This window comes from Meriones unguiculatus, chromosome 6, assembly GCF_030254825.1.
Source record: "Meriones unguiculatus strain TT.TT164.6M chromosome 6, Bangor_MerUng_6.1, whole genome shotgun sequence".
NCBI classification, from domain to species: Eukaryota; Metazoa; Chordata; class Mammalia; order Rodentia; family Muridae; genus Meriones; species Meriones unguiculatus.
Genome location: NC_083354.1, coordinates 125,421,574 through 125,444,087, shown reverse-complemented (window position 1 = coordinate 125,444,087; position 22,514 = coordinate 125,421,574). Strand labels below are relative to the sequence as shown.

Here is a 22,514-nt window from a genome sequence, read left to right as displayed (position 1 = left end):
CAAAAGTGCACTTTCAAAGCTCAGTTTGCTTATTCACATCTAATCAAATCATTTTGTGTGATGTTTTCTTCATTTGAGTTTTACCTCAAGGAAAGCAAATACAATCCCTCCCGAGTATAACACTTATCATATTTTGCCTTTTTTCCCCCTTTGCTAATGATGCCTTCTTTGCTCATTCGAGACAGTCAGATTTACTGCCTATGGGTCCTCTGAGGACAAGGACAATGCCTTAGTCATCATCACATTCCCAGCACCAAGCAGTGCATGGGTGTGTGATGAGGTTGAAGGGAGCATGAGTGAGGCGAGGGGTCACAGCTCTCCCGGGTGGTGGCCTGGGTGTCATCAAATCCCACAAGGCATTGTTCTTCTGACATTACAGATGGGAAAATGAGTCTGAGAAAGAACAGAGAATGTCACTCTGGGTGGGACCTAGTGTGCCAAAATCCAGGTCCATCTGACTCTAGAGCTGTAGCTCCGAACCAAAAGTTCTCTGGAATTGCAGGCTAGCCTGTGGTCTACAGCCTGGGTCAAGATGGGAGCCCTGGTAACAGCACTGACCATATCTGAGGGCTAGGAGGTCCATCCTCTGCTGTCCGTTGGGGGGAGGGGGGTGTCTGAAAGAGTCAATAAGGAAAGTTGAGTTTTAAAACAGAGAAAAATTAATATCAAAATGCATATATGTAGTCTGTGTGTGCTGCACTTGCAATTTGTATACATATATGTTCTGGGCATATATACTAGGCAATGTGTGTTGTACGTGTGTGCATGTACTGTGAGGAATTCTGCCTCCCTCACAGGGCTACCAAAGACCCGCGAAATTCAAGAAGAAACACCCATCAGAGTCCAAGTCCACGCAAGGCGCTACGCTGAAAAGTAGAGGTGTTGAGGGGAAAGGCACAGTAGTCTCTGATTTGAAGGGATTTCCTTTGAGCTGAGAGAAACAAGCTTAAAAAGCCCCAGGTCTAAGCTTCACAGAAGACAGGATATGAGCACAGAAAACTAACATTTCTGAAGCTCCTCACTGTTAGGATATGTTTTAAAATGCCATGCACTCAACAGATCTGGATATGAAGAGATATTTGGGGGAAGGAAGAGGGAGAGGAAAAGAGGAGCATGGTAGGGGGCAGTTGAGAGAGGAAAGTCAGAGAGGAGGGAAGAGGAAAGAAAGAAGCAAAGAGAGCAGGTGGGCGTAGCAGGCAGGTTATTTCTGAAACACCTGACCCAGGTGATGACATAGGACACAGGTGGTGACATAGGATGTTGTCAGGACCCTAAAGTTCCCTGAGGACAGACCTGCACAACATAAACAGGTGTCACTCTCACGACCACCTCAGAAGGAAGGTGCTGTTAGCAAGCCCACTCCACGGAGGAGAAAACTGGAAATGTTTACTCGTCGGTCCAGAGGCACACTCGGGCTCAAGTAAGGGTGGAGCCAAGGTTCATCCCAGGCCTGTGCAACCCGACCCTTTCCTATCAGCTCCCTGTACAATGTTCCCTGAGCAATTCAAAGGCATGAAGTGCACAGACATGAAACCTTTGCCCTCAACTTGGAAAAGGAGGCAGTGAACAAAACACAGCAGCCACCTTTGAAAACTACAGATGCGGTTCTGGAGACCCCTCAAGTGTCGCTATTGGGGTGTCTACAACCTCGAGAGATAGTGGGGTGAAAGGGAAGGAGGGCATGGGAAGACCCGCAGAGAGCAGAAGAGGAACAGCAGGGGCTTCTACCCCAGCAAGGCTCACACATTGCCCTTGCAGAGCTGCGTATTAGTGACAGAGAGGGCAATTTGGTTTAAGCTTTGCCTGGAAGATCGCTAATGCCCACTGCCCTCACCTAACACACACACACACACACACACACACACACACACATTTTTAAATCTCCCCTAATGCTTTAGTGAAGCCCTAAGTCCCTGAGTCCTCAAAAGACAAAGCAGGGCCCATCTGTTCAGTCAGGAATTTGCCAGACCAAAGTAAAAACCAATCAGTTTTGATTATAGCTCAGCTTTACATGACCCCAAATGCTTCCCAATTCAATCAGCCAAAAATAACTCCTCTTTACTTGAAGCATGATTCCAAAGGAGAGAAGTCGGATTCTAAAAAAAAAAAAAAAAAAAAGAAGAAGAAAAAAGCTGAGTCTGACCACTAATGATAGGACAAACACTGTCACTGTGTGTCTTTTAAGAATACAGCTTGTTCTAAAAAATAGTCATGCTTCTCTTATTTGTGGAGGAAAACAGAATGCCTTCCTTTTCAAAGATTTTATTTATTTTATTATAAGACATATAGGTAAAAACTTGCATATTTTGAAAAAGATAAAAAAGATAATAAAACAGACATTTTTCTCAGTAAGAAATATGTTCATAAATATGCTTTATCAAATGTTAAAATGGTTATTTGCAAAATAATAATAAATAGAACACAGTTGTGGCACACAAGGATCAACCCAAAGGATGGGGCATTTCTCTGCTTTTGGGAAAAAAGAAAAAAAAAACAAACAGGCTTTTGATTATATTTAAAATGTAATCATTTTGCACTCCAGGTTTTATCAATAGTTGAGATTTTTTTTAATATTTTATGATAGCCTCATGATTTCAAAAACAACAAAACATAAAAGATGATTTGACTAAGTAGAATTTGGCGAAATCAGTTTTTTCAAAATAAACACTTAATAGGACACGTAAGTAAACAACCCTTTGATCCTGTAAGTGGTCCACACTCCAGCTCCTAAGTCTACAAATCTCTGTGGTCGTTAAACAAAAACTGTTAGTAAGCCCTAGATTCCGGCAAATTCCAATGCTTCTCTTCGCAGTTTGATGGAGCGGTAACGGTCACAACTGTGTTGAGCCACTGCTACACCTGTCGCTGCAGGGAGATAAGTAGGTGGAGCCCTTCTCCTTCCGATAAATTCCCACCGCTTTCCTAGACCTCTTTACGACCAAAGGGCCTCAAGTTCACACCGGACAACCCTGGGCAAAACTTGAGTGATGAAACGCACTCCTGTTCTAGGCGTTCTTCACAAGCTTCAATGTTCTGCTGCCCAAGAAGAGAAAAAAACAAACAAACCTCATGTGAAGGCCGAACATGGCCTTCAATGAGTCTCTGGTGTCCTGCAGCAAGGCAGGCTTTTCCTGTGAATAAATACTGACTCTGGAGAAGGCTCTTTCATTGCCCGTGCATTTGGTTGCCCATGAGGCCAAGCTGTTGGTTCCCATCCGCAGTAGGGGAAGCCGCGTCTACCAATGCTTATGTATCCAATCTAATATAGATCACTGGTCCCAAGAGCCTTCGACGACGTCCAGCGGGGGGACATCTGGCTGACCGTGGCTTCCTAGAGCACAGAAAGGTCATGGCAGGATTTCGACTTGAGCTTGAAAGCCATGTTCTTGTTGTTTTTGGCCACAATCTTGCCCCAGAAGCGCCTGGCCTTCCTGGGGATGCTCTCCCGTCTCTTCTGGTAGGCCAGCCTCCTCGCGTTCTTCTCCTCGCTGTCCCGGCGCAGGCGGACCTGCCGCACGATGCCCTCGAACAGTTCCTTCACGTTGTGCTGCACGGCCGCGGAGGTCTCGATGAATTTGCAGTCAAACACCACAGCGCAAGCTCTGCCCTCTGCAAAGGAAGCGCGGAGAAGAAAGTCAGAGGGCTCGCGGAGTATGATCCCGGGCAATGCGGCCAAGCGGAAGGATACCTCTCTAAAACTGCCCTAGGGCCAGCTCAGGCTAGCGGGCCGCATTAGAGATAGAAGGACCTAGCCTGGCATGGGTACTTCACAGGGTATAAGCAGACATGGCCCCTGCGTGGATCTCAGGAAGCCAGCTGGATCTGCCTCACCCACACTCACTATCTGAAAGCCCAGCTTCATCAAATGCAGCGCTATTAATTACAACAGCAAAAGCCGTAGCCTTCACTTATTGCAGGCTTGCTGCATTCAAAAAAACAAAAACAACAAACAAACAAACAAAAAAACAACCCAGGCTAAGCTCTTTCCAAACACTTTCACTGCTCACAACAGTCTTGGGAAACATACCATCATTCTTATCACGTACATGAAGAAGTTGAGTGAAATGTTTTTGAAAAACATGAAGGAACTCATACAGTTGATGGAGACAGGAAACTCAGCCAGCCCTGCTTCATGCTCAAGTCTATATGCTCTCTCCTGACTCAGTTTCCTTCACTAAAAACTGTAATTCAAATTCTACTTAGCTCTCCTCTCTTTAAAAAAAAAAAAGTGTGATTAGATGAGGTCTTTTGAGGGGGAAAAATTATGATTTTATAAATATATAATATACTTATGCCAAACTATTCAAGCTTTTCTAAAACCCTCAATTTCAAATACTTGACCACATGTCCAAGTTTTACACTGGAGAGCTGTGAACACTGTTGTGTCCAAGTAGGCTATTCTCACTAGTTGGAAAAATTGAGCAAGCACTGAAAATGCCATACTTTTTTGTTGTTGTTATGATTGTGCTAAATCTACATTAAGCCAACAGAATCCCGGGGATTCTAAAAGGAATATGGAGGGTGACTCATCAAACAGGAATTACCCTTGAGCTAAGGATGGAGAGTGCAGTGCAGGGGGGGAGCCTGGGACCACACACCCTCTCACCTGACACAGACACTTCCCGACACCGCACTAAGTCACTTTTGTTGCCAACCAAAATTATGGGAATGTCTTCCGTCTGCCGGGCCCTGCGGAGCTGTATCCTCAGCTCCGACGCCTTCTCAAAGCTTGCCCGGTCTGTGATAGAGTAGACGATCAGGTAGGCGTCCCCCACCTGCATGCAGTGCTCGTGGAGCCATTCACTCTCCCCCTGGTGAGACAAAAAGACCTTCCATGAGCTCAGGCTAGCCTGAAAAACTGAGCTGTCATTCTGCAAAGAGACCATATGTATATTCCAACTAAGACAAAGTAAGAAAACTGCTTCCAACATGCCAAAATGTGTTGGTCTTCTAAGCTGTCTAGAGATGCAAAGAAAGGCAGCCTGTGTTGTTTTTATTGCAAAAAAAAAAAAAAAAAAAAAAAAAATACTTTGACAAACAGTATTTCCAATTTCAATCTAACCTGTCCAAAACTGGCCTTTTCTGACTCCCTAAAACACTTTCTTTTGTTTGCCCCAAAGGGCAGCATTAAGAATCTTTTTTGTGATAACAGGAGGGTTCTCAATTAAAAAAAAAAAAAAATGATCCTGCATATATGCTGGAGGTCCCAAGCCTGTCCAAACCATGCCGGAATCCAGGGTGGAGAAGGCCAACTTCCCAGGTGGCTCTGTGGCACTGAAAATAAGTGGCCCTGCTTGTTGGAACTTTCCCCAAAACAAATGTGCTTCTTGTGGTTTTTAATAGAACTCAGGGCAAACCGCTGCAATTTGTTTGTCCTTCAGGGCTCATCTGTGAACGACCTGTTCCCCAGCACAGACTCGTTCTTCAGAAGTCGATGCTTTTAATCAAGGAAATGAGCCCTCCCCGTCTGGAACATCCATGGCATAGGACAAGATCGCGCTGGCACCAGGCAAGCCCTAAAACAGTACACTGACAGCCACAGGCTCTGCATACCTTATTTTCCCACATGTCCAGGAGGATGATCGTTGCGCTCTCTCCATCAACAACCAGGGTGCGCTCATACGTGTCTTCTGGAAAAGAAAACACACGGCTGTCAGAGTCAGGTGAGTGAGAAATAACTGGGCAAAAGAGGTTCCTGTCACATTCACACTCGAAAGTATACTCCATGGAGGCTGAGGATGCAGCTCAGTCAGAAAGTCACTGTTCAAGCACGAGAGGCCGAGTTCGAGTCCTCAGGGATCCATGTGAAAAGCAAAGCATGGTCGGCAAGCACTTGGAACCCTTGCCTTGGTCCCTAGGGTCACTGGCCAGCCAGCCTAGCCAGCTCGGCTAGCTCCCAACCCAGAGTCTCTGCCTCCCAAAACAAGATGGCCGGCTCTGGAAGAAACCACCACCTGAAGCTGACTTCTCATCCATGTGCACATGCATAGATATCCACACCTATGTGTTCCCACATGAACATGTACCTCACACACACACACACACACACGCTCACACACACACACACACACGCTCACACACACTCACACACACACACACACACACACACACACATGGCTATTGTTCCCCTTCAACATGAGGCACACAGTCCTCCAGTCCCTCTAAACAGATCTCCTACAGCTCTTGCGGATGGCTAAATCACTTGAATTAAGAGGAAATCATTTTCTTGGATCTTTTATGGAGAAAAACCATTTATGAGGATAAGTAGACTCCCTAAGAATGTTTGACTCCAATTTAGTGGATGAAGCTTTGAGAAAGCATTAACTATAAGCTCCATTATGGGTTGTTTTAACTATAAGCCCTATTTCCATAAGCTTTATTATGAGAAATCCATTGTGTGTTTCACTGGGCGATCCCTAAACCATTCATTCACTGGAAACTTGAGGAACTCTGAGCTCAGCAATGTTTCTCCTCTTTGCAGAAGCAAAAGAAAAATTATTTTGGAACTATTCCTAATTGGACCATAATTTTCTTTAACCCTCTGCCCCGTTTTCTTTGTTTTGTTGAGATGGGTTCTTGAGAGTAGCCCTGGCCAGCCTAGAACTCACTACACAACCAGGCTGGCCTGGAAGTTGCCTCCTGGGTGCTGGGATTACAGGAATGTGCCATCATACCTGACCTCTTCATCTTTAAAAATAGATTAAGTTAACACATTCCCCATCACTAACCAGCTGTGTTTTCATGTTAAGTATTACAACGGCTCTGCTTGGTAATGGAAACTTTCCCTCTAAATCTGAGTCTAGATTGGCTGTAGGTGAAGGGCGAGAGCAGCCAAGGGCCAGAGGCACTCCATCTGGAAAAATCCTGTCGTGGGGTTGGAGGGGTGGGCTGCTCTGGGATTTTGTTGTGAGAGGATTTCCTTGTACAACAATCTCATGCCTGCTCTGGGGTTTTCTGTTTCTAATTCCATGTTTTGGAAACTATGACTTTCCTAACAATGTCTCTCCTTTTGGCCCTTGTGGTGAAATCTCTTCCTTTAGATATCTTCAGGACTTGTGCCTGCTAAGGGGGTGCCCTCTGGGAGTGAGTTTAAAACTGCGCCAGAGTTCTGCACTTCTTTCCCTGCTCCGGGCATCTTTGAGTTACTTCTTCTCTAGCATGCAACGCGCACCAGTCACTACTCTCTGCTACATCCTCCCAATGCACCCCGCTACGGACAGAGATGTGCACTTGCTTTGACTTCTGGGCCTCCGCCAGAACCCATAGTGTGCCTGCCCCATTGTCCATGCGCACTATAAACCCGAGCACCGCACCAATGAGAAGCAGATTTCACGGCCTTCTGGCAGAGAGCACACCCGAACCTGAACTTGAATCTGGGGCTGCCCTTTCTTACTCATGTGGCCCCGGACGGCGTTCCCCAAGGCTCACCTCTCCAGCCATGGGGACTGAGGCTACGAACAGAATGCGGAAACGCAAAGAATGAAATGGAGATACTGTCAGCAGTGTTTATTCTCTGTCTACTATGTGCCAACACGTTGCTTCCTGTTGCTCTTCCCTTTGGTCCCCGCGCCTCCCTAGGAGCTATCACCATAATTATACTGGTGAGGGCCCTTCCTGAGGGAGAGAAGTTAACTTAGCACTTAGCTGTCTGTGTCACCTGAGGGTGGGGGGAGTCTCAAACCAGTCATTACATCCCAAATCTAGGGCTCTTCGCAGGACACCCTGGGGGTCTAAGTGCCTTCCCATCCTGTTTGGGCCGCCTAAATCCTAGTTGTCTTTCAGGCCAGCTCAGAGCCCTCCTCTTCCACCAAGCCTTTCCTGATTGCCACAGCCAGAAGTCCTTTCTCCGAACCCCTCGTCCTCCTTGTAACTCAAGGTAATTGTCATCTCGAGGCTCGCTTTCCAACTGGCATATGTTTGACCTCCACTGCACATTGTGAGACCGCTAAGAGGAAGCCCCAGGGCTCTGCAGGGGCCTTCCCCTCACACTGTTCCTCCCAGAGCGCTGGGCTCCGTGTTCAGACGTGAGGGAGTCAGTGAATGGATGAATGGGTGGAGGTCCAGATGGAATCAAATATGCACAGAAAATCATGTGACTAGTGCAGTGGGCTGGAATAACACCCACCTCCAGTAGTGATAGGGAGCCTGTCAGGGACATCCCCCTGCCCTCGTTAAAGCTGGAACATTGAGGCTGGGAAAACAGGAAGAGAATAAGCCGGCATGAATGCGGGTACACTTCCAAACCAAATGAATTTCGTGACTCAGATAAGACGTGTAAGGTGGGATGGATCCGCCACTGCAGAGATTCTCGTTACCAGGTGTTCAGCAGCAGTTAAGAAAAGTCCCTTCCTGTCTCTCCAAAGAAGTGTCCTATCTTTTCCAAGTCCAGATGCCAGTCAGCCCTACCTCTCTATGCCTATGGGATGTTACCCACTGTAGAGATACCACGCCTTCTAGTGGGCAAACACTTTCAGAAGCCTATTATCTACTAACTTTTCAGCTCCTCCTCTTAAAACAGAAAAAACAACCCCTCCCTTAGGTCAGCCCTCAGGGTCATTTACCATCACATTCCCCAGCACTTATGCCACCGTGCTCTAAGTCACAGCCACTGGCACTGAGTTCCTCACCACTCAGCCACCGCTGGGTGCCCGATGCCTACAAAGGGTCATCCCGCGTGCTGTGTACTTAACAGCTATTTGGAAGTTAAACCACAGGCCGCAGAGGACAGTGAAGGAATGTCGGGTTTTGTTTGTTTGTTTGTTTGTTTGTTTTTTGGTTAAACTACAAAGGGGTTTAAAAGGAAGCCCTAGGAGTCCCTTAACTCCGTAAAGCCTCCATCTCAACATCTGTATGTAGAGATGTTAATGTCATACTGGTTCTGTTCTTGTACACTTGACCAAAAGCACATTAGGAAATGTCCAGCTCAGTGCCAACATACAGCATGGGCCCCGTGGTAGTAGGATGAGCATAGAAGCATTAGCATACAATTAGAAAGCCCCAGCCTCCACAGGCAGCATCCCCAAAGGGTGACTCTCCATCTGCCCGTCATCCCCCCAAGACCCTGTTCACACACGGGCGCGGGAATTCTGTGAGGACTGAGATAAACATCAGCAACCATGAGGCGCTGCATGAAAGCCCCTCCCACTGCAAATGCTCGGTCCGAATGTTAGCTCCCTCCTCTGTTGCTGTCCTCTAGCGCCCACCGGCCCATACAAAGAGCAAAGCAACTGCAGGATGTCAGCCCTGTGTCTCCCTTGACCCCTGCTTAGCTATGGTGCCTGAGAGTCCAGAAGTGGGGAGAGAAATGGATGCCACATCCATCAGTCATGGTTCATGGCCCATCCCTGAGCCGCCTCTTGAAGCAGTGAACTCCCTAACACCAAGATAGCTGAGAAGACTAAAAACCATTCCATCAAATGGGCCATTGCAGTGGGGAGTAGGATTTGCACACACTGAACAGAAACAACTCACCACTAAGCCATCTTTCCCACGATTAACCCCCCCCACACACCAGTCTGCCGTGGGGTGCACAGCTTACCGCTCCCCAAGCCTGCTGTGAGGGTGTACATTGTAACTGCCCGTGGGGACAGCCATGTGAGAAGTGCGAACGCTGAGCAGTCCTCCCTCCGTTCCTACAGCTGTGAAGGAGGCGGGCAGCTGTTCTGGGCGTGCGCACTGGGCGTGCTGGAGCTCTGGCCGAAGGGTACGGCACGAGAACAAGTAGAGCTGCAGTTCCCAGCCCAGAACATAAAGCTGCTACCTGTTGTTGTGTAATACATGTTTTTCTAAAAACAGGCCTGAAAATAGCTAAGGATTGAAAAACCAAAAACTTGAAATGAGACCAGAGAGAAAATCATCTGGGAAACGCATCAGCGCCTACACAGAGCACTTCGCATCGTTTTCATATCTCGGTTTTTAAAGTTTTTATGTCACTTCAAGTAACATTTGACCCCTTACCCCTGCACATGCTTCTAATGCTAGTGGAAACAGACTAACTGGTCCACCCTAACAGCTCCCTTCCCCCAAAAAAATCAGTTTGGTTTTATGCATAGTCACAGAAAAAGTGTCTGTAGTGATGAGCTCTCCAAAACTGGTCCAGCTCAGCCTTCCTCGACCCCTCCGACTTGACCTTGATGGCTCAGGTCAACAGAGTTGGTCCTGTGTAAACATATTCCTGTCTTCCATTTTTTTGTGCTGAGGCTCTGTGCCAGGATTTAGGCCTCTGTCACCCATCTCAGTATCGAAAAGGTGTGTGTTTTTTCTCCTAATTCTGAAGATACATTTTGTTTTAATTTTGTTTTTTGAGACAGAGTTACATAGCCCAGGCTAGCCTCAGACTCTCCGTGGAGCTGAAGATGACCCCGAGTTCCCAGTCTACCCTCCTAGTGCTGGGATTGCGAGGGTGTGCCCTGATGCTGGTCCCAGCTCTGCGGGACATTGACCTTGTTCTTGCTCTTTCGGCTTATAAGACAGGAACCCAGGCGTGTGTAGAGCTGGGCTACCTACCTCCCAAGACCTCACAGTCGCTGTCCATGCTGTCATGTACACCGGCAAAGATGTTGGCCAGGGTGGACTTGCCCACCCCTTGCTCGCCTATAAGCACTACTCGGTAGTAGGTGTTTCCAGACTCAGAGGAGATGACGGAGTCTGTGGAGTCAGAGGACCAGCTCTGCCGGCAGGGGTCTTCAGGGGCCGTGGACTGGCGGCTGTGGAGGCTGCAGGGGTGGGGATCCTTCTGGACCATCAGGTGCCTGCCATCAGCAGGAATGCTCCAGCGCTGCTGTGGCTGCATGCCCACGGTGCCCTGGCGCATGGTGACATTATTCAGAGTCATCGTGGGGTCCTAGGAACCAAAGCGGTCAAGAGGCCAATATTAGTAAGAATGAGCTAGGCCCGAGGGAGCTCATTTCACGGGTTGGAATAAGCATTCTTGATAGAAGGAATACCCAGGGAACTGTCCCCAAGCCCCAGCAAGCAAAATTTTAACCACACACACGCACTAACTTCTCAAGCAGGCTATCATGTGCAATACCAGAAGCGTCGCCCACTGCCCGGAAGCTCCCTCCATCCTTAAAGGAGCTTCGAAACTCCCACTGGGACTCCGAGGCAGCTGGGAGAAGCGCATTGCCTCCAGAAATGGCTTTACCACCAGCAACAAGTCAATGCCGCTGGGGACCAGCTGGCCAGGTTGGCAGCTCTTGTCTAAACATGGCTCTTAATTGCACCAGCATCCTGCAGTCGTTTGAGCGTCCGCGGCAAACACGTGGCAATGACATCACTCCCCTGGCTGGACCGGACAAGGCACTTTGGGGGAACTTCCATGTTTAGTAAAGTGCCCCCGGTGCCCTCCAGCTGCCCGAAGGGACCGTTGTTTGGGGAGTGGGGCGGTTTCTGGTTGAGGTTTATGCCTCAGCTCCACCCTTTCGCCCTCGGCACCGTGTAGCCTATCAGCCCTGAGCCTGGTCCTTCTGACAGGGAAGACGGACCTGCCCACATTCGGACGCATCAAACTTGTGCAAACGGTGCTTCATCCTGAAGGAACCTCGTCCGCCCCAAGAGTCAGTTAACTTCTGGAGGCGAATCAGAAGGTCAGAGACTCGGCGAAAAGATACTCGACAACTTCCTACAACTTTCTCCTTGCAAGACCGCCTCTCCTGACGGGCAGCATGAGCCTGCCGAGACTGCCCGAGCATCCACCGTTAACACACACACACACACACACACACACACACACCCTACCCCGCACAAACACCACCAATGCCGCTAGCCAGAACCAGCCGGCTGCTTTCTAAGTCCTAAAAAACAGCCCCTGGCTGAGCAGCAGACTCGCGCTCAGACCTTGAGCCTAATTTGTAAGGTGCCGCCCGTCGGGAACGGACCGAAGGACCCCCCCATCAGAAGGGCATCCTCTGCGCCTGAACTTCTCCCCCCACCCCCTTGCCGAGCCACGGCGCAGAGCTCACGGCCCGGGGGCTCCCTTCCCAAACTTGGAAAGTTCGCGCCCCCTCCGCCCGGGCTCCCTCCGCGACCGGGACTACCTCCGCGACGCCCCCTTACCCGGCCGCTCCCGGGTCCGCGCGCCGCTGCAGTGCCCGCCGCCCGCGCCGCCCGCGGTGTCCGCTCCGCAGCCCGAGGCCGTGTGCTGCCCGCTGGCGGTGCCCGCCGCCCTTTATAGCGCGCCCGGCTGCCCCGCGACAGGGCTTTTCCGTGACGTCAGCGCTCCCGCCGGGAGGGGGCGGCTCTGCAGCAAACTCCGAGTTGCAGCCACTTGGCTACGGCAGTTACTCGCGGTCACGTGACGCCCCTCGCCCCTGGAGGGGAGAGAGGGGGGTAAAAAAATGACAGTTGGATTGTTGGCCTCCTTGATTTTGTCTTATTTTCCTTGTACCAGGCGGACACTGGAAAAATACGCTGAGTGCTACTTAATCGCCCTTCCCAGCCGAGCACTTGTGAGCTGTCGGGATAAAGGATGGGGAAAGCGGCAGGCCTGAGTGGCGAGGCCAGCTTTGCCAAGAAAACAGATCCGTGTGCGTGCGTGAGCCGGACTTCGCTGGCCTTCAGGATGGGGCTTCAGCCGCTCTGGGTGGGCAGGCCAGTTTTACAGCACGCTTTGAGAAGCAATCGGGCTCTTCCTGTCACCTTCTCTCTGAACTGGGGAGAAGGGGAGCCCCAGGCGGCCTTGTTGCCCTCTTCTGGCGGAGCTCCAAAGAGAAGGGGCAGGAGGAAAGGGTCGGGGAGACCTTGAAAAGGGCGGTTTGCCTCCAGACAGCTAAGCACCGCTGTCCTCCTGGTTCTGGCCACGAGGTTGAAGCTCCTTAATCAGAAATTTAATCACATCCCCAGTCGTCGCATCTCAGAACTGAGCTGCTTAGCAGGGCTTTGGAACTGTGGCCTGGAGCCAGGGCTTCCTAGCCCCGGGGACATAAGCAGGCCCAGTCCCCTGAGAGAGTCCGGGTGTGTGAAGGACACAGGACCACTACCCCTGCTATCATTTGCTCAGATTTGCCAAGGCCCCGGTGGTCCTGGAGAACCTTGCCCCCTACTGCAGCTGCGGACCGAAAACAACAGGCACCGCCAGAGAGGCTGCCGGAGGTCAGGGTTCGCGGGAGAGGCAGCGTCCAGAGCCTAGTTCGAGTAACTCTTAAACTGCACCGCTAAGTGACCTCTTCCCCAGGACGTGGGTATTTCCCGGGGACAACGAGCACTTCCCACACGCCGTGATTAAAGTCCCTGCTAGCCTTTCCAACACATCCATCTGCGCCTCCAGCCAGCGCCTGCTCTGGGTTGGCTGGTGGCTCCCCGGGAAGCAGCCAGCAGCACCCGTGGCCATTGGAGTGCCTGGACCAGCCCTGTGGTTCCAGTGGATTCCCAGGTTTCCTGAAGGCATCTACTGGGACTTGGGAATTATCCAAGTGACCGGCTGCTGAGGCCTGTCAGAAACCACGCTGGCAACGGTAGAATCCACTAAGTAATTAGTGCTTTCTCTCAGGAGTGGAGTCCCGATCTTAGTTATGCACAAGCTAAGAACCAGAGGGATGAAGGCCACTGGGGGAGGAGATGGTGAAGGTGAAATTCTGGGTGCCATATGGTCTGGATACGGCTCTTCACCCACCAGGTTCCCCTCAGTGTTAACCAGGAAGGAAGAAACACAGACGCAGAAAGACAAAGAGGGAAAGGGACTGGGGCAGGGGAGAGAGGGAGAAACAAAGATGGCATGGCGGGCGACAGAAAGGGAGATGAGATCGGGGAGGAGGAAGGCAGCAGGGAAGGGGAGCCACGATGGGGGACTGTGAATATGTCTTTGGGGAAAGGCACATTCAAGCAGATATGCTGAGAATTACCCATGTTTCCTCCCCAGCTCTCGTACTCCGTTGCCTATTCTCAAAAGAAACACCATATGGTAAAACTATTGTGTGGAGTTTGTAAGCCTATCACACAGTCAGTTAATTCTACTTGTTCACCTTAGTAAGAACCTCATATTGGGCGCTGGTGTGAAGGCTCAGTGGTTAAGGGTGATTGTAGCTCTTGCAGAGGACCTGAGCGCCCTTCCCAGCTGCCACATCAGATGGCCTGCAGCTGCCTGTAACTCCAGAGCCTGAGGATCTGATGCTCTCCTCTGTTCTCTGAAGGCATCAGCCCTCACATACACACATGCTCGCACACACACACCACACACACAAGAACCTTACATTAGGGAGCTGTGTTGATTGTTCAGTGGGAAAAATGCCTTCCGAGCAAGCATGAGGACCTGTGTTCAGATCCTCAACATCCACATAAAAGCCACACATCAGGGCACAAGCCCATAACCCCAGTGCTGGAGGGTGGGACAGGGACAAGCAGGTACCAGGGCCAGCCTGTTAGGATATACTTAAAAACACCACACACTCAACAGATCTAGTAAGAGATTTATTGTACTGGGGTGGGAGAGGGAAAGACAGAGAGATAGAGAGTGGGAGAGCATAGGAGAAGAGAAAGAGGGAGGTGATGGGGGTTCAAGAGAGAAAGCCAGAGAGGAGGAAGGGGAGAGAAACCGAGGCAGAGAGAGAGGGTGGGAGTGGAGCGTCTGGCCCAGGTGATGACGTAGGATGCAGGTGATGACGTAGGACATTGTCAGGACCCTAAAGGTCCCTGAGGGCAGGCCAGTTGAATTGCCTTCACCACAACAAAACACAGCCAGCCTGGGTGAATCGGTGAATTACAGGTCAGGGAAAGACATAAAGTAAGGTGGTGAGCAATAGAGGAAGGCATCTAACTCCATCCTGCACAGGCAAGCACAAGCACACATACACAATTACACACACAGTCACACAAACATATACAATTATGCACAGTCTCACAATCACACACATACACAACATGGACACACACGAGAGCCTCACATTAATAACTGTGTGTTCTGGCAATAGCTACTGTGAACTGTTCCACCGACATAAGTAAAACACTCCCCAAAAAGAGTGTTGCAAAGATGGAGGAGGGAGGAGGTACAGCGATGATGTATTTGTAGAAAAAGATCTGCTTTTTTAAAATTTCCACAAGAAGCCAGATGTGGACAAATGAGAAAATACTGTCATAAGACAGGTTCCAACTGAATGACGGTTATGTGAAAATTTAGAGAATAAAAACAAAAAAACAAAAAACACAGTTGCACCTCACCAAAAGTACATTTGAGAGCCAAATCCTATCAGAGTCCCAGCTAGCTTGCTCAGGATTCCAGCTCCTGGGGCCGTCTGAGCATGTGAAACTGCACAGAAAAAGGTGGCATCAGGGCGTGTGAGCAAGTGGCAAGCTCTGAAGAGGAGAAACTGGCAGCATCTTGTTGGGTCTTGCTCTGTAACATCTCTGTATTCTCTCTGCCAGCTTCCTTAGGTCCTAGCAAAGTGAGCAGCTGGAGTCTAGCAAGACGGAAGAACTTCACACAAGAACAGCATAAAAGAAAAATCACCTTTCTAAGCAGTAGACAGATCGCCTCTATTAATCCTAGCCACGCCTCCTGCAGTTATAGAGGCAATGCTGTGGAATGCCCTGGAAACAGCGCTGGGTAGCAGAGCTCTCTGGACCCACTCATCACCACTGGTTCATTTCCAGGAGGGCACATGCATCCCTGATCCACAGTGGCCCAACTCCTCGGGGAAACTAAGCCTTCACAAGAGAATACCTGTTGCAGATGACTGTCCAAAGCCCATGATCTTTCTTCCCCGGACCACATTTCCCTCATGAATGACGCTTCTTTCTTTGTGAAGACATGAGCTACAACTCCCCCTGTCTTCCTTGAGCCCAAACGAAGCCCTGAATAAGACACTTAACTTTGTGCTTTACCCAGGTCACTTGTGCCTCTGCCATCATGGCGGCTTGGGCAGCGGCTTCCAGTGTTTCAAATGTGGTGAAAGAGGGAGGCTAGAAGTAGGGAAGAGCAGAACCTTTGACTCAGGATGTGAATAAGGGCATTAGGGTGTGTGTCTCATAATCACTGATAGGCTATGACCTTGAGTATAGGGTCGTGAAAACTAGGAGAAATTTTATGGGTAGGCCCAGGGTTCACACATGCCGGGGACTATAATACAGTTCTAAAACTTGCTCTATTTCAACAGCAATGGAGACATTCATTTACCTTTAATATATGGCTTCATGCCTTGTGCCATAGGCTTACCACGACTAAAATAGTGCTACGGCCACCATGCAGAAAAATCCACACAATGGCAGAATGAACACCAGGCAAATGGTCTCCATTCCCCACCATCAGCCAAGAAGATAACACAAATGGGATTTTCTACTCACTGCATTTTAAATGTTGCATTGGTCAGCTGCCTGTTACTGTCATAAAATAGCTAAGGTAATTAACTTACAAAGCCAGCTTGAGGCTGATGGTTCTGGGAGGTTCATAGTCCAAGATGAGGTGGTTCCCTTTTCCTTGGGCGTCTAGCAAGGCCCTTGGTGGGAAGGCCGATGGTAAAGCAGCTAACATCAGGAGATCAGTGTCTCTCCGCCCCTCTTAATGGCCTCCCATCAGGCCTCACCTCCTGAAGAGCCCACCTTCCAATGGCATAAACGTGGAGTCCGTTAGGAGCCTTCCTATCTCAGTCACTGGGCCTTCAAAGCATAGCCATTGGATAGTTTCACATCCAAACCATAGCAATGTCTGCAAGTTAGTACATTTAGGCAAGGTGTGCATTCAGTTCTCACAGACCTTAATGACGTTCAATGTATTTGACTCCAACCAGCTTTTCCCTTTTTTATATTAGCCTCTGCCTCCTAAAGACATGTGTGATCCCTGCATGGGCTGAAAGAAAGGGTAGGGGATCTCACATCAGAAAAGCAAGATCAAGCCTAGACCCTGCCTCCCACTCGCCTACGACGCGGGGCCCCAGAGGTTCTGGCTTCTGCTCTTCAGCAAACTGCCTGTGGAAGCTCTTGTTTGCTACAGAGCAGGCCACCAGCATGGTGGTGACTGTGACTATGACGCAGGAGCCAAGGATTGGAGTTCAGCCACCTGCCCTCAGCTTTGCTGCCTCTGCAGGCTTGCGTTAAATTAATCCAGCAGAATTCAGGGCACATTCAGCAACAGAAGGACAGGCGGCAAATGTCCTCCAGTTAGATGTTACTGGGAAATAATTAGCAAGGAGAGTGGTCTAGCCATACCACTCTCTTTGTAAACAGACAAGGAGATGGGGACCAAATATCCAGCACACATAAGAGGTCTCCATCAGCCACAAAAATACTCTGGGGAGGAACCGGGTGGGAGGCAATGTGCCAAATCTGAGCACAAAAGGAGCCACCCACCCACTCCGGGAAGGCTAAAGAAGGAAAGAATTACTATATGGAAAATCATTGCTTTACAGAAGTTAGGGGGGCTGGCCAATTGCACAATCAAGAGAGCCCTGATTAAGAGAAAAAGACTCAAGAAAGGACAACTAAGAATAACCTCCCAGCACCCAGAGGCTTGCAGTATCCAGATGGACAACCCCTCCAGCTGCATCCCCTTGGGACCCCCTCTTTCTCACCAGACTCCCGCTGAGCACACTTATTCCCATTGTAAAAAAAAAAATCTTAGCTAGTAACCATCCACCATTCCATCAGGCCAGCCTTCAGGCCTCCATGGCCACAGGGGCAGAAGGGACCAGGGTCCTGCCTGTATTAATCCTGCAATGAGAGGGCAGAATGAAATTGCAGGGGCCGGGTGGAGGGTGGGAGAGTTAGCCACGTTAACAGTTATAGTTAAATACATATTTAATGAAGGGAGAACAACATAGATGAGAAAACCAAGCAGCAGCCTCAACAGACTTATTCTCGGGGAGAAGAATGACAGTTGGATGGGCAGCGGATGTTCTCAAACAAGAGGCCAGGACCAAACCAATCAATAAAGCGTATGCTTACCAAACCAATCAAACCATGGCATACCAAACCAATCAAAAAAGCGATATGCTTACCAAAATGCTTACCAAACCAACCAGGGGGCTTGTTCCTGGGAGAGGGTAATTCTCCCTCTCCCAGCAGTTACATATAATTCTTTGTCTAGGACCCTGTGAAATTTTACCCCTTCAGCATTAGGGTATCTACCAATATTGCCTCTGTTGGAATCTTGCTAAGGCAGCTATATCTAGGAAACATAGCAGGTTTCCTGGTGCTCTCACCCTGACAGTCTTTCTGCCCCTGCTTCCAGAATGTTCCCTGAGTTGTAATGGACTCAACAGTTTGTATTTATATATATATATATAATACAATATCATAGTAATATATTAATTCATCAATGTTGATATAGCATATAATATATGAAATAATATAGTAATATTAATAAATACAATAACATTTAAAACATAATATATATTGTGTGTAACAATAACAATAATAAAAAGAGGCCATCACTTTGAGGAGTGTGGCCGAGTGGGCCTGGACGGAGCTACAGGGAGGAAAAGGGAGTGGGAAAGTGATTTAATTATATTTTAATTTTAATTTTTTTTAAAGTGCGTAGCAAAAATAACAGAATGCGTGCCCACGTTCACTGTAACTAGAGGCTTAGCAGCCCTTCTAGCTCAGCACTGTCCTGATACCCAGAGACACAAACTGCAGGGGAATAAATTCCTGTCCTCCAGGAGCTTAATGTACAGCATTTCTCCCACCAGATCCACCAACTTTGTGATAAAGTCATATGAGACAGAAACAGGATGTTTGGTTTCTCAATCAGCACCCCCACAGCTCCCTATACCCCCTCACCCTACCCCACCCACACCTGAAAGTTCTTTTCCTAAGAAATGGACAGATCGTAAATCTTTTTAACCTAAGGGGGATTAGCATGACAAAAGAGTTCTTGGGATGGATGCTGAAAGGTCAGAGGAATGAACAACAGGGCTGAAGGCTTGCCCAGCGCCTCTCCTGTCTTCCTAGCTTGCTTTCCTTTCCCAGGCTGACTTCACCTCCCTGACCTCTAAGCCGCTACTTAAACAATCCTAAGACTTCTATACTTAAAGGGCAGCAGGACTTCGGCTTCAGTAAGATGCATTCAACTCTCAAATAGTATCCAAAGTTTATTTTCAAATGAAAATCAGATCCTTAATTGATGAAAAGTTATAAGCAGTTGTTTTCACTTTTTTAATTCTGAATCCGCTTAAGGGCAACAATCTTTGACTATCAATCCGTGTTATTCTCTGTTCTGAGTGTGCAGGGATTATCTTATGCAGAAGAATGCTCTTGTGGAAGGTAATAAAGCTACCTGAGTAGGGATGACGTGGCTGGCACATGCCAGGCACTGATGTTCTCATCACCACTTTGGTTGTCCGTGAAAGAGCTATCCTTCCGTATGAAGGGCATAGAAACTGAAGTTACGGAGGAAAGTATTGTAGCTAAAGACTGCCATCTCTTATGGCACTATGGCCCACTCAGGATTCTCCACTACTTCTAAAATCAAGCACTGGCATCATTTCCATGCTGGAAGTGTGTGAAAGAGTTTGACAGAGTTACACAAGTATTTGCAGCGGTGACACACCACACGTGTGTCACGTGTGGTGGTCCACCATATGGTGAGTGACCAGAAGGCAGGACTATCATAGCCATTCTAGACCCCGGCTCCTACGAGGAACCCTGAACCCAGTGGGTTCTCAGTAAGGATCTGCTAGGAAAGCTGAACAAACACACCACCACCTGTTCTGGTCAGTGACACACGACTTCTTAATTCCAGCTTCTCCTAGTGGCCTTCAGGCAAATCTGTGAGATACTCTTCAGCCTGCAGAGCTCAGGAAATAATGCCCAACACCACCTCAGAACCTGGAGGCCAAAGATCTGAAGCATGTTCTGATGCCGAAAGTCATGAAGCTCCGTGTGAGCCACAGCGTAAGGGCTGCGACGGGGAGAGATGAGTCTACACAGTCTCTGCTGCAAGACAGCCTCCCCTCCCGGCAGCAGGCCTGCCTGGGGTCTCTTGCCTTCTGCCGTGAGCTTCTGAGACCAGCCCTGAGACCTTCTACCTGCTCTCCTCCCCACACACGTCGCTGCCTCCCCGCTGCAGGGCACCTGAGCTCAGGCCGCCTTCTTCTTCCTCGTTGGAAGACAGGCAACTCTTGGGTGATTTATTTTCCTCATGCAGTCTCTCAGGCAGCACACAGCTGTGGTGGGAAAGGCCTGGAGAAACTCTGGGAGGCACTCTCTGTGGGTGGCCTTCAAGCAGCTCCCCACCCCAGCTCACCCCCTCTTTCCCAGGAGGTTTGTTCAACAGTAGAGGGCGAGCAGCTAGCCTCAGGAGATGGAGCGCCAGCGCAGTCAGTCTAAGCCAGCCAAAGAAAGCTCACCTTGCTGAGAGAGTGTTCCGAACAGTGGCGTGTCGGTCATATCTTGTTCCGGCCAGCAGCATGTGCAGGGCCATCTTTCTGAAAGCTCTTGGGGAAAAAGGTCTTTCTCAACAGCTCAAGAAACCTCCTTTTCACCCGCCTCTGTGTCCAGAACATTTAGGCTTGTTTCTCCCCCAAACTCCAACTTGAATACATGAAGACGGGATCATACCTGATCATACCTGATTTGCTTAGCTTTGTGCGACAGTGTCCAACATCTGCCTGGGTCACACTCAGCCTCTGATAGTCATTTCAAATGACCAAATAAGGAATGAGATTACTTCCCGCCAGAAGGACTGAAAAGAGCTTCATGTAGTGATATTTAAGACAAATCTTAAATAGAAAATATAATAATACAATGAAATGAGACTGCTGACATTTATTGGGGTCCCCTTTGCATATTCTAGGCACCCCGATACTGGATTATCTCGTTTTCAATCCTCACAACTTCCCTACGAAGTAGGGATGCTCATAGTTACCATTTCACCCAGGAATGAACTAAAACCTAGAAAGTGGGATTGACTGGCCCAAGGCCACACAGCTGGAAAACGGTTGTTTGAACTTCAGCTCCTGATTCCGGAGAACTACATTCCTACAGACTCAGTTGACAGGCTGTAGAGGTCACAATTCAGCTCAACAAACGGGCCCTCTCACGACAGCAAGGCACCCCCTGCCAATTCACCCTCAGTCTCTACGAACATAGGGATGCAGCAAAGTCAGTCTCTGCAGAGATAGCCGAGACATTACTGTCAACAGCTGTCCTCTGTTGAGCAAGGTAGCACGCCAGGCGATCTGTATGCGTCATCTCATCATGTGGGCATCATTAATAATACCCACTTTACAAGTTAGGAAAGTGAGTCACAGAGACAGCCAGCCCTTCACCCGTGATCACAGTGACGGAGACGACACGTACCCATGCCATCCGGCTTCAGGGTGGGAGTGACTCTCCCCGACACCGTCACTGCAAAATGAAATCGCAGAAGCTTTTACAGAGGTGTGCGCTCGGAAGATGGAAGCAGCAAAAGTGGGGTGATGATCTGTGCTTGGGCAGGTGAGATAAAGGGCACGGAGAAAGCGCCACCATGTGTGTTGATGCTGTGAGCAAAACTAGTGAGGGGAGTGCGTCCATGTGTCCACGCTGAGAGAGCTACCTGAGTGTGTGAGTGTGCGCGTGTGTGTGTGTGTGTGTGTGTGTGTGTGTGTGTGTGTGTGTGTGTAGAGGAGGAAGGGAGAGAAACACATGATCAAGGGCCTTAACAAACACTGGGCTGCACTCAAGGAGCCCAACGTTCTATTCAGTCTCACAGCAATGACTCAGAGTTCCCAGGCAAGGGCTGGCATGGTGGGAGGTGAGAGCAAGCCTCTGAGGTCCAGAGGCAGACAAGCCAGCTCTGCTAGCCTGGAGTTTCACATGGGTGCAGAGCCACCATCCCTTCCCAAACAAGGACTGTGAAGCACCAACAACTTTTTAGTGGAAGCAGCGCCAGTTAGGGGAGCAGAGCGCTGTGAGGCCCACTGACTGCATCCTGGGGTGCAGGAGAACCTAAGATCCAAAAAGAGCAGCCAGGAGGGCCATACCCACACAGATGCCATTCTCCAGAGCAGGGAGAGGTTGGTGTCCAAATACCCACCCTTCATTCATCTTTTCTACGTTCGCTTCTTCATCCTGTCTCTCCTCCCCACTCTCCTCTCTATTTCTCTGTCTTTGGTTTGCATTCTTTTTCTGCACATCCAAGGCATAGCAAATACAGTTTGTGCTCAGCCAAAAGATTGCCATCTCTACCCAATTTGAAACGCCATAGTTGGATGGGAAACAGCTGTTTCTGGCCATTAAATTTTATATGAAAACTATAAATGTTTCCCTGACAAATGAGATAAGGAGAAGCCTCTGAGAAATCATGAAGTCATCCCCACCCAGGGATTCAGCAGGATTCATGGGATTCATGGCCTGGTGGCAAGGTCTCGCTTTCTTCTTGCAAAATTAGAACACAGCCTGGGGTAGAGTAAAAAGAAGCTGTTTCCAAATGACATGGAGAACCAATATCCTTATCTACACTCCCCACGGCCAGAAATCACTGCCTCGGGGTTAGGATACAGAAGAGTGTGGACACGTTCATCACAGCTATCACCCTGAAGGACTCTATTAGGCGCCCATCCATGTGCACCCTCGAGTTATATAATTCAGTGGGTGTCTTGCTA

The 22,514-nt window shown here is 49.1% G+C and overlaps 1 protein-coding gene across 1 annotated transcript; it reads right to left on the bottom strand.

The window, feature by feature from the left end:
* Positions 1–2,246: 2,246 nt before the first annotated feature.
* Gem (GTP binding protein overexpressed in skeletal muscle) lies at positions 2,247–12,192 on the bottom strand. The gene is made up of 5 exons (XM_021661431.2): positions 12,058–12,192; positions 10,507–10,843; positions 5,554–5,630; positions 4,607–4,811; positions 2,247–3,609 (listed from the first exon to the last, which is right to left on the bottom strand). The coding sequence occupies exons 2-5, from the start codon at positions 10,832–10,834 to the stop codon at positions 3,332–3,334; spliced, it is 888 nt and encodes a 295-aa protein (XP_021517106.1). The 5' UTR covers positions 10,835–10,843; positions 12,058–12,192; the 3' UTR covers positions 2,247–3,331.
* Positions 12,193–22,514: the final 10,322 nt, after the last annotated feature.

Coding starts and splice junctions, on each gene's coding strand:
- Gem (XM_021661431.2), bottom strand. CDS start 10,834: ATGACTCTGAATAATGTCACCATGCGCCAGGGCACCGTGGGCATGCAG. Junction 4,812..5,553: donor TGGACATGTGGGAAAATAAG/GTATGCAGAGCC, acceptor TTGTCTCACCAG/GGGGAGAGTGAATGGCTCCA. Junction 3,610..4,606: donor TCGGGAAGTGTCTGTGTCAG/GTGAGAGGGTGT, acceptor CTTCCTTTGCAG/AGGGCAGAGCTTGCGCTGTG.